The sequence below is a fragment of the Mesitornis unicolor genome, unplaced genomic scaffold, assembly GCF_000695765.1.
Source record: "Mesitornis unicolor isolate BGI_N332 unplaced genomic scaffold, ASM69576v1 scaffold2088, whole genome shotgun sequence".
Lineage (NCBI taxonomy): Eukaryota > Metazoa > Chordata > Aves > Mesitornithiformes > Mesitornithidae > Mesitornis > Mesitornis unicolor.
In genome coordinates, this window is record NW_010203635.1 from 27,829 (window position 1) to 44,099 (window position 16,271).

General features: G+C 46.8%; 1 protein-coding gene across 1 annotated transcript in view; it reads left to right on the plus strand.

Moving 5' to 3' along the window:
* The window catches only part of LOC104545575 (collagen alpha-3(IX) chain-like), a gene marked incomplete at its 3' end in the record, with an annotated part of 34,625 nt that extends 18,556 nt beyond the window's left edge, over positions 1 to 16,069 (plus strand). Inside the window, exons 9-22 of the mRNA XM_010190754.1 lie at positions 4,114 to 4,167; positions 4,924 to 5,071; positions 5,663 to 5,716; positions 6,449 to 6,493; positions 7,471 to 7,524; positions 9,551 to 9,622; positions 9,928 to 9,999; positions 12,312 to 12,347; positions 13,058 to 13,102; positions 13,674 to 13,706; positions 14,095 to 14,241; positions 14,870 to 14,924; positions 15,516 to 15,698; positions 15,954 to 16,069. Coding sequence (XP_010189056.1) covers positions 4,114 to 4,167; positions 4,924 to 5,071; positions 5,663 to 5,716; positions 6,449 to 6,493; positions 7,471 to 7,524; positions 9,551 to 9,622; positions 9,928 to 9,999; positions 12,312 to 12,347; positions 13,058 to 13,102; positions 13,674 to 13,706; positions 14,095 to 14,241; positions 14,870 to 14,924; positions 15,516 to 15,698; positions 15,954 to 16,069 — 1,114 coding nt within the window. The remainder of the gene's footprint in view (positions 1 to 4,113; positions 4,168 to 4,923; positions 5,072 to 5,662; positions 5,717 to 6,448; positions 6,494 to 7,470; positions 7,525 to 9,550; positions 9,623 to 9,927; positions 10,000 to 12,311; positions 12,348 to 13,057; positions 13,103 to 13,673; positions 13,707 to 14,094; positions 14,242 to 14,869; positions 14,925 to 15,515; positions 15,699 to 15,953) is intronic.
* Positions 16,070 to 16,271: the final 202 nt, after the last annotated feature.

Genomic DNA, 16,271 nt, shown 5'->3' on the forward strand with positions numbered 1-16,271 from the left:
AATGCCGGGGTTCAAGGTAAGAAAAATACCCCCTGCAGGTGCAAGGGTCTGTCTCCCAAAATAAATACCACACTGAGCCCCTGGGATGGAGCTGGTTTATATACAGTGCGTGTCTCCTGTAGGCTCCACACCTCTCCATCCAGCCATGCATTTCCCTGGGTTTATGCTGTCAAAGCAGAAAAGCCCTAAAGCAGCCAAATGTGAGGCGAGAGGAGGATGAAGGACCTGGTCCTGCCCTCTTTGAGTGCATGTAGCTTTGGCTCCATCCCTTGCAGGTTTGCAACCTTTGTTAGGTGGAAGATCTGACTGCAGCCATTTATTTCTGCAAATGAAATGTAACCCTTTGCATAGGGAGTGGGCAAAGATTAAAACACCGTGAAAGCCTCGTGAGGTGCAGCCGATAAATTGAGCGAGCAGAGCAGTGGCTCAGGGCTCTCTCAAGAAGGATGCGCTGCTGCCTTTTCAGGCTTCGGAGAGCTGTAAAAATCTCGCCAGTTCTTAAATTGTGCTCACAGACCCTGTAAACACAGAGGTGCCAGTTTTTACTGCAGCTTACACGATTAAAATACAATTTAATTGTCATTTTATGGCCAGTGTAGCACCAGGCAGCTTTATGTTCATTGGTTTTGATTCTAGCACATAAAACCTAGGTTTCAATGCTCAGGAAACTTCACTCACCAGTTCAACATCTCCTCCTCTGTCCCCTCTATGATTCACATGAATTCTGTGCAATGGATGAGCTGCAGTAATAAGTTATTTAGGGTTTTTTTAGCAGAATTTAGCAGAAGTTGGCAATGAGAGGAACAACTCCTGGGAAATGCTCTCAATTCCTCATGAACTGACCTTTTGCAGCTCTGTTTGGTCTCTGCGCTGAGTCACAGATACTGTTAGAAATACAGTTAGGGTATAACCACTCAAAATTCATAGCTTTATGAGGTGGAAGAACCTAGGAAGGTCTCCAATTATGATGCAAATGATGCACAGGACCTTTTGCATGGTGAGCAATAACATCTGCCATGGCTGAAATTAGTCTGGGTCTCTCCCACAATAATAGGAAAGGAGCCAAGAAGCAAAGTGAATCTGAATTTATATGAAAGATTTCAGTGGGACATGGATTTCTTTGCAAGCTTGATGATGCAGACATTAACGATGACTTAAAAAAAGGGAGGTTAAAGATGCAGAATGGGGTTTTCAGAAGCATCTCGGCCCCATTTTCAAAAGTGATGGGAGCTGAGTTTGGGTCCCTGACCTGTAATTGAGAATTGCAGCCAGAGACTGTGGCCATCTCACTGCAAGGCACTCCTGCAAATCAAACCTGGCCATTTCCTGAACATAGATCAATTCTGACACAATGATACCTGGCACAGAGGTGGTACATGGTCAATAACCCCAGAAGTGACCTCCATTCACACATTTACAGCACACGTATACGTTATTTTCCCAGAAGGTTGTTTGTGATGCGAGGGTTGAGGTCTTACAGCGATTTCACAAAGTGTAAATGATGAAACAAGACTGTACTGGAATGTGAATAACTGGAGCTCTTCTTCTAGGGACACACTGGTCACAAAGGAGAACCTGGCGAAATAGGAAAAGAAGGAGAAAAGGTAAACTCCGATTAAAGGGGGATGGGGAAGGATTTTTCTCTTTAAAAGCACAATAACAAATAATTTCTTCAAGAACATGGGGAGAAATGAGGCATTTGGCAGAACAACAAGGAGAAGTTACTGTGACTGAAGTGCGTTGGCTTCCATTGCTCTGCACATATGACTAAGACTTCAAAAAATTCATCTTCCCAGTAATCGTAGCATTATGATCGGTTTGACGTTAGCACCTATGTTTCACATGCAGGGATGTCAGCTCAGGAAAAAGGTCCTGCATGAATCCCTTGGGTAAATTCCTGTGTTTCAGTTCAAGTGCTCCTGCACGTAGAATAAATTCCCTATTGAAGCAACCTCTGCAGCAGAAATCTGGGTGGGAGAGAGCTCAGGGAGAAGCAAGATGGGAAGCTCCCTGGCTTTGGCTTGGCAGGCTCGTGCTGCCTCATCCTTTGCTTAATTATTTTTTGTTTAATTATATTTTGTCTTATTTTTTTTTCTCTCCCAGGGCAGCCCTGGCCCTCCCGGTCCTCCAGGCATTCCCGGTGGTGTTGGCCTGCAGGTAACACCTCCTCTTCAGACCAGTTCCCATGACCTTCTTACTGGGGAACTCTCTGGTGCCATCGGTCATCCTTCGTTACGCAAACAGCCTCTGCTTAATGACAGATGTGGAAGTTGATGCATCAGAAAACTGAGCTTTTTCCCCACTCTTTGCTGTTTCTTGATGTTTGCTGTGCTGATGAGTTGCTACATCAAGCTGTGCTGCCGTTTTACGTTTAACAGTGACTGGGTTTTAACTGATTCATTTTCTTAATTAGGGCCCGAGAGGACTAAGAGGCCTCCCTGGTCCGATGGGTCCGGCTGGCGACAGAGTAAGAAAAGCCTTCATCTGATTTATTTTCTCTTTTCCCCTTCACGACCATTTTTTTCTTATGCAAGGCCCAGGTGGCATTGGTCCTTCCTGGAGACTGCTGGGGAACCTCTAAAGATGCAAAGAGCAGGCTTTTTCCTGCAACATCCCCCTCCTGCCCCCAAGGACAACCTCCCAAAAGCAGGAGGAGCCTACATACCTGAGGGATTGACAGATCAGGCCCAGCATTGATTTAAACAGACCAGGAAGATAAAGTGCTGCCTCATGTAGGACTGACAATGCAAAAAAATCTTCCAAAAAAGCCTGAGAAATTATTCATTTCGCTTTCTGTTCTCTCTCTTACAATAAAAAGCCAAAGCACCACTGATGGGCAGATTTTCAGGCCGTGAGAAGTCTCCTCGGTGAGAACAGGGTCAATCTCCAGCTCATCGTGGCTTTGGATTTTTGCCAGGGTCCCTTGGTGATTGCCCCAGAGGCTGAATGGGTTTGAATTAGATAAAATCATGCACTTATGTAGGAACAAGTGTGTCACCAAGTTATCGAGGCCATGAATGGTGGCAGTGTATCACAGAGATCACGGTGGGGAGATGCAGAGTGAAAACCTGATGGTGCAGAGGGGGATCTTTGCCAGACTGCACTGTGAGCTAGCGAGGACCATGGGGTATTTTTCCAGGGCTTTGGGTGTTTTCTTAGTTTGTGGTATAAGGTGGAGATGCTGTTACTTCACCATTACAGTGATGTCTGTGCTTTGCAGGGTGACATTGGTTTCAGAGGGCCGCCTGGAATCCCAGGACCTCCAGGAAAAGCTGTATGTATTGACTTCTCTATGGCCTTCCTTTCCACAGCCAAAGCCTGGAGTATGTTCCTCCTGCACAAGGGGGATGCTGATCATCTCCATCCAGATATGCCCTTTGCTGCCTTCCCTCCATTTAGAGCAATGTTATCTCACCTAACCCAGATCTCATCGTGTATTTCCCCATCCCACAATAAGCTCCTCACATTTCATTGCTCGCTCTTCTTCACTGCTCTTCTCTGAGCATCAGCAGCTGTGGGTGAGCATGAGAGGGGCATCTGTATTCGTCCAGACCCTTGTACCTTCCTTACTATGCCCAAACATGAGACCTGAGCTGAATCTGCAGCATTATGACCTCTCTGAGAGCTTTTTCCACTGGCTGCTACCCAGTTTCTCCTTGGCGTGGATAATACAACATCCACTTTATAGCAGCACCTTCACCTGCCTGCAGCAGCCAACGCACCACAGTCCCTGAGGCAGCACCCCCCCTCTGGGGACCCCTCCCCAGCCTTTGCAATTATAGAAGAAATTCATCCAAAGTAAAATAAAATGAAGTGCTTACCATCCACCAAACATTTAATTACAGTCAAAGAAAATGCTTCATTAAATGAAGGGGAAGATGGTCTCTGCCCACAGAGGTTGTTGGCAAAGTCCCTGCTGCCGTTTGCGTGTGCGTCAAGAGTTGCAGAGTGTGACTGGGAAAGCACAGCTCAGCTCCTGGGGGAGGGCGTACGCTCACGTCTCTGCTAATGCCAGCAAACAGCACCAAAACCTTCATCCTTTACACCCTGGAAACGTTCATCTTTGTCGCTGTGCACTGAAGGGGATTAATGGCTTTTTCTCGTTTGTCACAGGGAGACCAAGGAAGCAAAGGTCCTCAAGGATTCAGGGGGCCCAAAGGTGACACCGTAAGTGCAGTGAAACACTCATCTCTCAGATTTCGCACGTGACATTCAAAGGACCCTGTTTGACAGGTTTATTACAGCTTGTCCCTCCTTGGTTTATTGGAAAGGGAGGTAGAAGGGATGAAAGTGTTCCTCTCAAACACGAGATGTTTAGGTCTCATTAAAGATACCTGTAATAAGATGACTAAGTGCTTCTTACAATCCAGAGCAGAGAGGTCAAACCTTACATCTCCACCCCTTGAGATGAGATCTTCCTAGATGTTGCAGTCAGCACCAGCCCAATTTTATGTGTCATCCAAGAACCACCATGCCTACATGAACAGGATGGGAGCCAGTGCAAACTGAATTAAATGTCCCTGGAGTCTGAGTATTATCTTTGCTGACTGATTGCTCTTAAGGGTTGCATCCTGGATAACACAGGATTTATTGCTGATTTCTAGGGCAGACCTGGACCAAAAGGAAACCCAGGGCCTCGTGGACTCATAGGAGAACCTGTAAGTCAATCAAGTCTCGCTGTTGCTTTGCTTACAGATGATGGGATAAAACACAATAGGAGAAATCTTGTATCTTACAGTCTTTGCTATCAAACTGCTGCTTTCTGGGTCCGTGTAACCTTCAGTGTAGTCATGGTTGGACCAAGCCCCAGCTGTAATGCTGTCCATGAAAAATCCCTCTGTCTCCCAGTACGGCTCAAGTTGGACCCATTGCCAAAAAGCTCTTTGTGAATGCATTTTGGTGAAAAATCCCTCTGTCTCTCAGTACGGCTCAAGTTGGACCTATTGCCAAAAAGCTCTTTGTGAATGCATTTTGCAAACCACAGAATCTCCTCATGACCTTAACCCGCGTTGTACCTGGTTGCAGGGCATGCCTGGCAAGGATGGACGGGACGGAGCTCCTGGACTCGATGGTGAGAAGGTTTGTAAAGTCCTACTTAAACACCGCAGGGAAGATTTCTGTTACTGTCCCATGTGTGTTGCAAAGCCACTGATGCCTGTCAAGATGGAGCATGGCCGGAAAGCTTTTGCTTCTAAAAAGTTACCCAATAGCATAACGAGTGAGGAAGAGCGAAGTTGCTTCTATTAATTAATCCCAAGGAAATTCCCTAAAGAAAGAAGGTGCACGTATGGGCCGTGCACATATGATCTAAACTCAGCTGTGTCCTGTACTTACTGGTTCCTGTTGGCTGACTCCAGGCCTTCAGAGAGGCCTCTTCAGAGCTGTTGACAGAGACATCTGTTTACTTTAATTGCCTGTAGAGGAAGTGCTGTCAGGTTTTTGAATGGTGATCCCACAGAAATGTGGACCATGTGCTTGCCAGGAGCTAAAAAGGGCCTAAGGAAACCCCTGGGAGCTCCAGTGGGTGCCCACCTCCTGCAGACACAGCAGGTTCTTGGTCCTGTGCGTACGGGGAGGGAGGAGATCACAAAAGCCTGTTTGGGAATGTGTCAGACCGTTCTCCAGGAGCAGAAGGTCCCTCCTAACCTCTCGCTATCCGCAGGGTGATGCAGCTCGCATGGGAGCTCCTGGAGAGAAGGGACCCAACGGACTCCCCGTGAGTACGGCAGCAGGACCCGTCCCCTTTGAGGGGTACAGCAGCTTGGTCTGTGCACAGAGATGATTCCTGGGGAGAGGGAAGGTGCATTTTGTTGTTGTCTCACAAGGGGCCCATCTAAATTCATAGGAAATGCACTTTTCCCACCAATATAAAGCAGGGAGCAGTAGAAGACAGAACGAAAAACATCTGGAGTAGCACCAAATCCTGATGCAGTAATACCCTGGCTTTTGGCCACTCTGTTTAAAATTTAATTCTGAGAGGGATTTTCTCTTCCACATCCCAGTGACTTGCATCCCTTATGCAGGGAGGTAAGATCTGGGGTACAAATGACCATAATTCAACAATATCCTGAGCTCTGGCTTACCAGTGTTCATTGGCACTCTCCAGTCCTCCAACTACTGTAATAGAGGTAAAGTATTCCTTTCCTTCTGCTTTACAGACTACTTTGAACACCCCTGGAGAGAGGTTTATGCTGTGAAAAATGATGTTGCTGCTGCCGCTCTATTTGTGCTTTCCTCCTCTTTGCTCTAATTGTCAAGGATTTGTGTCCATAGAGCTGCTAGTGCAGAAAAGGGAAATTGAAGCCATCATTTTCATGGTGAAAGTCACAGAAATTTAAATCCACCATTGCTTCAAGCAACCATTGCTCCTTCTACATCAAATCAGACCAGAATAACAAATTTAATAACTCTGCTTCTTCTGACATTGCTTTAATATTTTTTTTTACAGGGGCTGCCTGGAAGAGCAGGTATTAAAGGCTCAAAGGGTGAACCAGTAAGTGAAATCTCTCTAATGATGGGTTCTGGTGCAGAAGCCACTAAATGTGTCACAGCAAAGCTCTTCAGATATTGGGGATTGGTGCCTATAGGTTAGACCCTGGGAGGACTTACACAAAGTGATGGTGTCAGGCCAAAGGCTGAGCACCTGCAAGCAGGAGCGAGATTATCCTATCTTGCATTTTTTGGAGACTTTCCCCTGCCTCAAGCTTCCATGAAGCCTTAGATCTGTGAGAGAAAAGCAAATCCAGTCCAAAGCAATCCAGCACAAAGCTGGTCTGGAAAGCATTATTTTTTATGTCACTCCCATTTCTTTCTGATTTTCCCCTTGTGCACCTACATCACTATTCATAATCCTCACGCATGAGAGAGAGCTGCAGGAAGATGCTTCTCCTTGCAGAAATGAATGAAGTGGGGTGTCCTGAGCATGCTCCAACAGAGCATCCCTGTCTCAGTCCCAGATGGGATGTGGTGGCACTGCCCTGGTCCCAGGACAGAACGTGCAGCTCATCTTTAAATGTCCATTCATTAGAGTTTTCTTGATCTTAAAGCTGTGAAAGTTTAAAGTTATTCTTATTTCCTGACCCAGGTTTTAGCTCCCTCATTCCCTTGTTGCTCTAAGTGGGACAGAAATGACTCTGAAATTATGCCCTAACCAAGTGTTTGCTTTCTCCCCTACAGGGCAGTCCTGGAGAGATGGGAGAGGCAGGTCCCTCTGGAGAGCCGGGCATCCCTGTACGTATCCCCACCATTTACACTTGTCTGAGCGTGTTTTAAACCAAGCTGCAAAGCTGGAGCTCACATGCTGCTTCCCCACACAAATCAAGCTTTTAGTGATGGCAAGGCAGGCAGTGGGACAGGGATTTTGAGGCTGAAACAGCCTGGGATCCAAGAATATGCTCTGGCTTTGCAGTGGGTTGGGACGGGTGGGTTTGTGGTTCCTAAATGGTACAGCTGATTTTGGTGTTCTTGCAGGGCGATGTTGGTATTCCTGGTGAGAGGGGTCTGCCGGGACCCAGAGGAGCAACCGTAAGTACAACGCTGCTCGTAAATCACATCGGTACCAAAATCGAGCTCAGTACGTGGGGTTACTCTCTGGATAAAATCAAAGGCCACGTTCTCTCTTGGTATTGTGTCTGGGGAGTTTCGGAGCAGAGAGTTTACTCCCCCATAGGTGGGTCAGGTCCTGTTCTCACTGACAGCTCCATGCAGACACAAAGTGATTCCTCCCATTTTGTTTGGCAAAGAAAGCTGCGGCTGTCCAAGGGGTTTGAGGAGCTGCCACAGTCAGACAGGAGAGACAGGACAGTCAGCACTTCCCTCGTCAGACAGCAAAACTGAGGTTCGGCCTGTGCTCAATGTGGGATCCTCCATGGAGCATCCGATTCCTGCTTTCATTGCATTCCCTGCGTCACCGCAGAGCCCCAGAAAAAAAGAGCTGCAGGAGCTGCAATGCAACCCTGAAAATGACTGCATGGCTGCCTGTGGTGTCCCTGCTGAGCAGCAAAGACAATAATAAATGCTATCAGGATGATAAAAGCCTGATTTGTTCACACTGCTAGGATACCTTTAATTTTGTCGCTCCCCAGCTAGTGCTGCTGTGGGGTTGGACTTGACCTTCCACTGGTTTTGTTGGGCCTTTTTTTCCCCCCCTCTTAATCTCATTTTGAAACCCAGAAGCCTACAGCAAGTCTTATGTGATTTCTGGTATGTGCCACTTGGAAGAAATTGAACTGTAAGATGATTTATTGCTTGTGAGCAGCTGCTCTTTAAACTTCTAAGGAAAGGGAAATCAGCCTTGGAAATAAACTAAATTAATAATGTTTGCTTTTATGCCTGCAATTTTTCATCAGAATAGCTGGCCCCACAGAAGGCACGGTATTATTACAGCTAAAAATCAAATGCAGTCCAGCTAATTGCATTGGTGCAGACTTCTACTGTGGATGCAACAGCAGATGAACCCGTGCTTGTTTCTAATTTCTGATTTGTATTTATTAGAGTCCTAATTTATATGAAATATAGTTGAGCCTGGGCTATTCTGAGAGACGCAGGATTCATCTAGTGTTAAGATTGCTTGGCTCAAAATAATTTGGCTTTATTCAGCAGAGCGTACCCAGGGCTCCTCCCCGTTCAGAGGCTGTCAGGTTCCATCAGGTCCCACCGCTTCTGAAGGCACCGGCGCAGCAGAGCCATTTTGGATGCAATTTAACGTAACTTTCCTAGAGCTCTGTATTTGTAACTCTCAAAGTTCCTCACTGGATTACAAGCAGAGGACAGAAGTGGAAACAGTGACCACAGGAATACCTGAGAATCTCTGTAGCTCTCTGAAGATGCTGTGCTTCGTTTCCGTGGATCAGCTCCTTCCTCTGGGCAGACCCTGGTTTCTGCACAAGATCATGACTGTGCTGATCTCAAGAGAAGATCTGTTTCAAGAAGATGCTTTACAAAATGGGATTTAGTTGCCTAAATTACCTAAAGCTTTCTTTCACCCAAGATCTTTGTCACATATGTGATTTTTCTCAGTAGAAAGCAACTCCCAACAGCAATGTTCACATTCCGTCAGGCTCTCAAAGGCACCTGCACTAACAGCATAAGGTGCTGCCTTTTTCTATGTTGCAGGTACAACCTACGTCCAAGCAACTGGGTGCATTTACCATTTTTCACGGCCAAGTGCAGGCAGCACTTGTTTTACAGCAGTTTCTTGCAGCATTGGATCAATTAAAAGTGTAATATTAGGATAGCGGATCCCCTTTAATGTATATTGTCTACGCTTTTTCATGCTTCCACCTTCTGCTGCCACTGATCTTTACTGCTTATGGGTATGATATGTCATTAAGCATTAATATATATTTAAATAAGCATTTATGTTATTAATAAAGCTCAGTAAACACCAAGCACCACTTCACAGGTGCTCCTCAGGCTGATCAGCGATGCCACAGGGCAAAGGGTGCAGAGCTGCACACTCACACTCTTTTACAAATGAGCCATAATTACACAAATTACTTACCCAGCTCTGAATTTTCTCCTGACCAAAGCTTTATCTTTCTCTTTTCAGGGTCCGCTTGGTCTTCAAGGCCCAGTGGGAGCCCCTGGTGTCAGAGGATTCCAGGTTGGTGTGCTGGCAAGGGTAATCTAGAGGGTTCACCACCACTCTCCTCAGTGAAACAGCCTGAAAACCAGTGCAGGTGCTACAGGTGTGACCTGAGCACTTTAGGAGGGTGACTGACCTCAGGTGTGAACCATGGTGGGACAGCAGTTGGGATGAGCTGCACTCAGTAGCAGTACCAGCAGTCCCTGTGTCCAGTGGGGAAAGGAGAGAGGAGACCCAAGACCTGTGACTTTTTTGAATGTGTTGTGAACTTCAGGGATGTCGAGATATGCAGGGTTTCTTGACACTAAGTTGCAGCTCTTTCATTTTTGTTTCCCTAACAGGGTCCCAAAGGTGCCAGTGGGGAGCCTGGCCTTCCTGGGCCAACTGGAATTCGGGGAGAGATGGGTGACAGGGTAAGGAGAAGACATCTGTAACCAGTTCCTGTTTGAGGGATGTGAAATTAGAGTAACAGGGCTCCAAATGCGGTGTACCTGATGGCACCCTGGCAAACACAAGCAGGCTGCTTAGGCGGTGGGTACATAGGGTTAGGAGGTATGGGTACATTGGGCATCCCAATCCATCCTCTGTGGCTGCTGTGTGCCCAAGACACATCTTGGGGCAGGCAGCAGGAGTTGTGCATCCCATCTCTTCTGTTTCCATCCTTGTTTCTGTTTTAGTTCCGAAACTCCCACTGTATTTAGATAGGATGAATTGTTTAAAAGACACTTTGGGATCCTATGCTAGCCAGAATAGACAATTTTGGGGAGTTTTTCCCAGCTCTGTTTTCTCTGATTTCACCAAAGTCTTGCTCAGGAGAGCCAATTAACACATTGTTGTTACTTGGATGCTTGATTGGAGTTCCTGGATTTTTTATTCAATTACGGTTTGCTCTGTGACTTTTCTCCCTGAGCAGCAACAAACCTGGGCCCCACACCTCAGAATAAATGCAACTTTTGATTTAAATGGGTTCATTCTCATTTAAAAGAAGCCAGCAGGGCCGAGTGAAGGACATTTGTTCAGGGCCTGCAGGAGAACAGTGGCCGTGTGTTCACCGGCTCCCCTGACTCCAGCGCTAAGGTGAAGTCTCTGTGTAAGCAATCGCAGCGGCACCTCAGGGGTTTCACAAAGGCTCTTCTGTGCCAGGAGCCTCTTGGAGGGACTGGGAAAGGAGAACAGGAGGGTTATTGTGGAGCTGCAGGGTCCTGACTGTGTTCAGGGCTTGGCTGCGGCGAAAAAATGTATGTTCAGGGAGGAAGAGGCCCCTGCACAGAGCAGCCTGGTATCCAGAGGGCTGTGCCCAGCAGAGGGAGGGGAAAGCGTTGCTCTTAAAGCAAAAACAATAATTTCTAGACTTTATTTCTGGCTCTGAAGTGTAATTACTCTAAGATGTAATTGTTTCTTAGCACCCCAGCTCGTTAACAGCTTTCCCCAGGAAAACATGCTGCAGCAGGTTTGGGTAATGCTGGAGACTTTTGATGTATGCAATGGGCACTCAGAGTGACTTCCCTCTGCTCCCCTGGTCCCACTGGTGCTGGTGACAGCCACATGTGCCCACAGCAAGGGCTGTGCCTGCAATCACCACTGAATTTCCACACTTTTGGGCATGAGATTTGGGCTAAGAAGTCCCTAAAACCTCAGATCACATCTTTATATGTTAAACAACAGCGTTGGCTGTGCGGGGAGGTGGCATCTGCTGGGGGTGGACAAGGACTGCAGCAGACACTGCCCTGGGTTTGCTTTGGTCCTGATGTGTCCACAGAGGAGAACTGCAAATATAGGGCTTGGTCTGGCTGTGGCCAGGAATATAAACCGGGTATCAGTAAGGGTATTTTCTTGCTTGAAAAATAGAAGAGGTGTAATGCATTTGACTGTAAGATACAGAATAGCATTGAGATGATATATAAACCATCTTGTTGGAGTGGGATGTTGGGGAGATGGAGGATTTGACTGTTATTCCTGACTGTGGTAGTAATAGATAAACATTTTTCCTATATATTTTTATTAAGAACGAATTCCTGGGGATTCTGAATGCCGGCAGCCATCTGAGGCAACGTCTGTGTCAGCTCCGTGCTGGCGTCACGAGAGACTTGGCAAAAAATGTTGGTTGTTTTCCACTGATAGTGACACAAACGTCCCCATTTCAGTCACGATAGTGAGATGACAGTAACAAAAAGCAGAAGGGCAGAATCAAAGCAGGGGTCCTGCTCCTGGGATGGGTGAGAAAGATGACTTTTGTGAGATGACTTTTTAAAGCCTAGGATTAAAAGCACAGAATTCATTTCAGTTGTACTTAGGAGACTGAGGAGGATGGTATGAAAAAGGCTGGTGTATATAGCCTGTGTTGGGCAGGTATGCAGCAGGGCATTGCCCAACCATGACAAGAACGTCTCTGGTCTGGTTGGATGAGGACTTGGGCAGGAGACCACCAGGCGTGGGCTGGGAGGTCCTGCTGGGCCTGGCAGCTGCTCTGTGCTGTAGGCAAGAGGCTTGAGAAACTGCCCTACAACACAAACCAGGGGCTGTGGAGAGCTACAAAGCCAGCAAGGATGCTTGGCATCTCTTCTTGTTTCTAAGAAGTTTGAATGAGGTTTGGTCCCTCCTACTTGGCAGTGAGGAGACAAATTCCCAGCCCCTTGCTGGGTGAGTGACAGTCTGACCGCACCAGGAATTCACAGGAAAACAACAGTTTGAGCTCATTCGCCTTCTTTCTTTTACTTATTCTCAGGGTCCTGCTGGTGTTCCTGGGCCCAAAGGTAACCAGGTAAGTGAAGCTCATCTTCCTCCTGGGATAACTTCCACGCTGCAGTCAGCAGAGGCATTAAACCGTGCTTTAGGCGCAGCCTTTGACAGGACAGCCTGCTTTTCCTTCTCTCAAATGAAAATATACTGGAGCAGGCACCAACAAAACCCTCTCTAAAGCCACAGAGCCACCATAACGATGTTCATTACCTGCACTAACTGCTGTGTAATAAGCCAGCTCTGCTTATTGCAGAGCGTTCAGCGGGGGAAGTGCTGCCCAAGCAGTCGGTGGCAGCAGCGTGCAGTGATTTGTGTCCCCAGCGATGCTCTAATTGCACGTGCAGCTATTGGCTTAATGGAAGTGATGGACAGATTGATGGTCCTTGTCACGGCTTGTAAAATTAATGTCACCAGAGCTTTAGCCAGCCTTTCGTGAGGGTCCTCAGAGCGAAGAGGGATGGTCCTCACCTGGTGATGGTCCTTACCTGGTGATGGATCACTTCTGTTTAAAGGTGGGGTGAAACCATTCTGGACATGACTCTCCTTCCACTGAGGAAACCTAGAGGACGTGGTTACACTGAACATTCAGCTGTCAGTGCAAACACATGTTTTCTATGAGACCCCCATCTCCCTTAGGAGCTAAGGCTGTCCAGGTCTCAAAGAGTGAGCCTTGCTGTCCTTGACCGTTGTGCACCAGGAAGTGCAGTGTTAATGCTGGTGTTTCACTTTCAGGGCATTGCTGGAGCAGACGGCCTCCCTGGTGACAAAGGAGAGCTGGTAGGTGTCCTTGAATTCAGTAAGTTGACTCCTCACAGAACAGATGGGTCTAGAGAACCACGAGCCAGGAAGTGATACGGTCAGTCAGAACTCACCTCCCAAGAGCTCCAACCCACCAACGTTATGCTGCTGCTTACACAAAGGAGAGGGCAAGCGAAGCCTTCCCACCACCGTAATTGTGGTGTGCATCAGCTCTCCTGCACTCTTCAGGAAGCACTAGATCACCAGTGTGGCCTTTGCAGAGCTGTGGCACAGCAGGTCTCAGTTGTCATTTTGCTCCTCAGTGCAGTTGATATTGCTCTGTCCTTGTTGGGTTTGGGCCATCTCAAGAAATAGCCTGGTAGCCCAGACCTGCGTTCAGCAATGGTACCCGAGGCAAATGGTGGTGTTGGAGTGCTCTGCCCGTTGTGCCGGGGCTGGATCAGGTCTCCAGCATCCTCTTACCCTTGCTAGAAAAGCCCCTTAGGTGCCCTGTACGTGTCATCGTGGCTTCCCAGAGCTTGGGAGATTTGACTTTAGATGCACATTTTTCTGAATGGATGATTCTTTATTTCCTTTTTCTTTCTAACAGGGCCCCTTTGGTCCCCCTGGCCAAAAAGGAGAGGTATGTGTCTGACGCTGTAGGCTCATGCTCCAAGGTTTGGAAGTAAATATGCTTACTGATCTTGCCATGACGTATCTCCATAAACTCCGTTCTGGTGTCACTTCCTAAAAGCACGTTTTTGTCACGGCCATGTTATAAAATCTGTGACAATGACCATTTTCTGTGGCATTCAAAGCATTCCACTGTGTTTTATCATTCTGCAGCCACATGAACTCTCACTATCATGACCTGTATGTGTAAAATCACCTGGGAAATGTAAGAAACATATGTGATCAGCCAGATCAGTTATGGAAACCAAAGAAAGGTTTAATTAATCCCTATGAGAAAATAATGGATGATGTCTTCTGTGTAGAGGTTTTTTACATTTTCCCTTCCTCCTTCATTACAGCCAGGAAAAAGAGGAGAACTTGGTCCGAAAGGTGTCCAGGGACCCAACGGGACGGCTGGGGTACCAGGGATCCCAGGACATCCAGGGCCCATGGGCCATCAGGGGGAGCAAGGCGTTCCCGGCATCACGGGAAAACCTGGGCCTCCCGTAAGTATTCCCTGCCTCTGGGGCAGTCGCTGAAGGGAATCCATGGATCGTGGATTTTTGGATGTATATTCCAGAATAAGGTCCTGCATTCGAGCAGGCAAAAGTAGGGAACTGCACACGCAAGTGAACAGTCTCGCACTGAGGGTTTGCCAGTGCAATACCAGCAACCCCCTCAGAGCTTCAGAATGAAAACACCCCAAAATACACACCTTGGAGAACTCATCTCCTCTCTCAGTGACACACAGATTATCTGCATGCATTGGGACCAGCTGAAAGGCACTTTTCTCATTGCAAAAGTGAGTTAGTAGTTGGTCATTTGAAAAAACAACTCCTATTCACTGCTTCAAATGTTATACCTCTGTCCTGGTCCAGAGCTCATGTTTCATCATTAAGGAAAGGCCAATTATGCCTCAGATCAAACATCTGGCCTAACATTAAAATTAATTTCTGTTGTGACTATAAGAGAGCTTTAAACTGAACACATTGTCTTTTGAAGAGAGGAAACTCCCCCTCCTCTTCATGCGGGGTCCTGTGTTGCTGGAAATGAGTTTCACGTCCCGAAGCTGCTGTCAGGGATGATTATCAACAAGAAGGTTTGTATAAAACCAGAGTCTTCTATTAATTGCAGGGCAAAGAGGCCAGTGAGCAACATATAAGAGAGCTCTGCGGGGAAATGATAAATGGTGAGTGTTACTGGGAGAAAAGTGACTTTAAGTACTGTATCTAGCTGGAGATGAGTGGATCCTGAACATAAGATGGCTCTTGAGATTTGTTATTTTTTTGTCTTAAGAAGAAAAAAAAAATACATCGACAAACTTTAGTATCAGGAAATTATTCAGGAGGTCATTTTAAAATAATTAGTATTTTCATCACATTAACATACAAAGAGTACAGAAAGCAGCTTTGCTGGCAAAAGTGTTTGCCCTACCCTGTGCCATCCTGAGCCTCTGCTCCCAAGCAGCGTTCCTCTTCCTTCGAGGTTCCTGTTCTGCGTTTAGAGGTTACGTTCTAAATTTGAGATGAAGTTAAAGTCTGAAATATTGCTTCCAGAAACATGTTTTAATTATTTAAGTATTATTTTCTAGAATAGTTGACATCTTTAAAAGTGGTTTAGGAAATGGGAAGTATCAGTGCCCTGAAACCCTGCAGATTTCTGACCCAAAATCTCCCTCCGTGGAGATTTGAAAAAATCCAAAGCCACAGCTGAGATGAGGTGGCAGATGACAAACAGCCAAGGAAACGCTGGACATGCAGAGTTTAACTGTTCTTTTCAGATCAAATCGCACAGTTAGCTGCTAACCTGAGGAAGCCCTTGTCTCCCGGAATGACGGGTCGTCCTGGCCCAGCGGGTCCCGCAGGTCCTCCTGGAGCTACGGGAAGCATTGGGCATCCCGGTCCTCGTGGTCCCCCTGGATACAGAGGGCCAACAGGAGAACTTGGAGATCCTGGTCCCAGAGGTAAGAATGAACCAACCTGCTTCACTTTTCTGCCTACCAAAATAAATCCCAAACTTGTACTAAGCAGCAGTGAAGGAGAAAAGGTCAGGCCTTGGGCAGCTGATGGAAATCTCGAGGGTAGTTTTGCATCTTTAGGGATGCAGAGTAAGATCCTAGCAGTGTCCTGAGGATTTTGAGCTTCTCTTGGTCTTTCCCCTTCCTGTCCTTGGATCCAGCTGCAGTGCACAACTCACTGCTGAAACTGTTTGATTACAGGTGACACTGGTGAAAAGGGAGATAAGGGACCTGTTGGTCAAGGTATTGATGGGCCTGATGGCGATCAAGGACTTCAAGGTAAGGCTGTGCAAATGATTTCATACACCATGCCTAAAGTAAAGGCTGTGTTTAGACACAGCACAGCACTAAACATCCCCCTTCAGCTCTGCTGAGGTAACTCCAGTAAACGCAGAGGTACTCTAAAAAATCCAACACACATACTCCAGATCCAGAGTAAATTTAATCAACACCTTGTACTCAAGAGGCCATAACAAGACACTCAAAGTAAAACATAACAAGAACTCTAAAAGTAACACA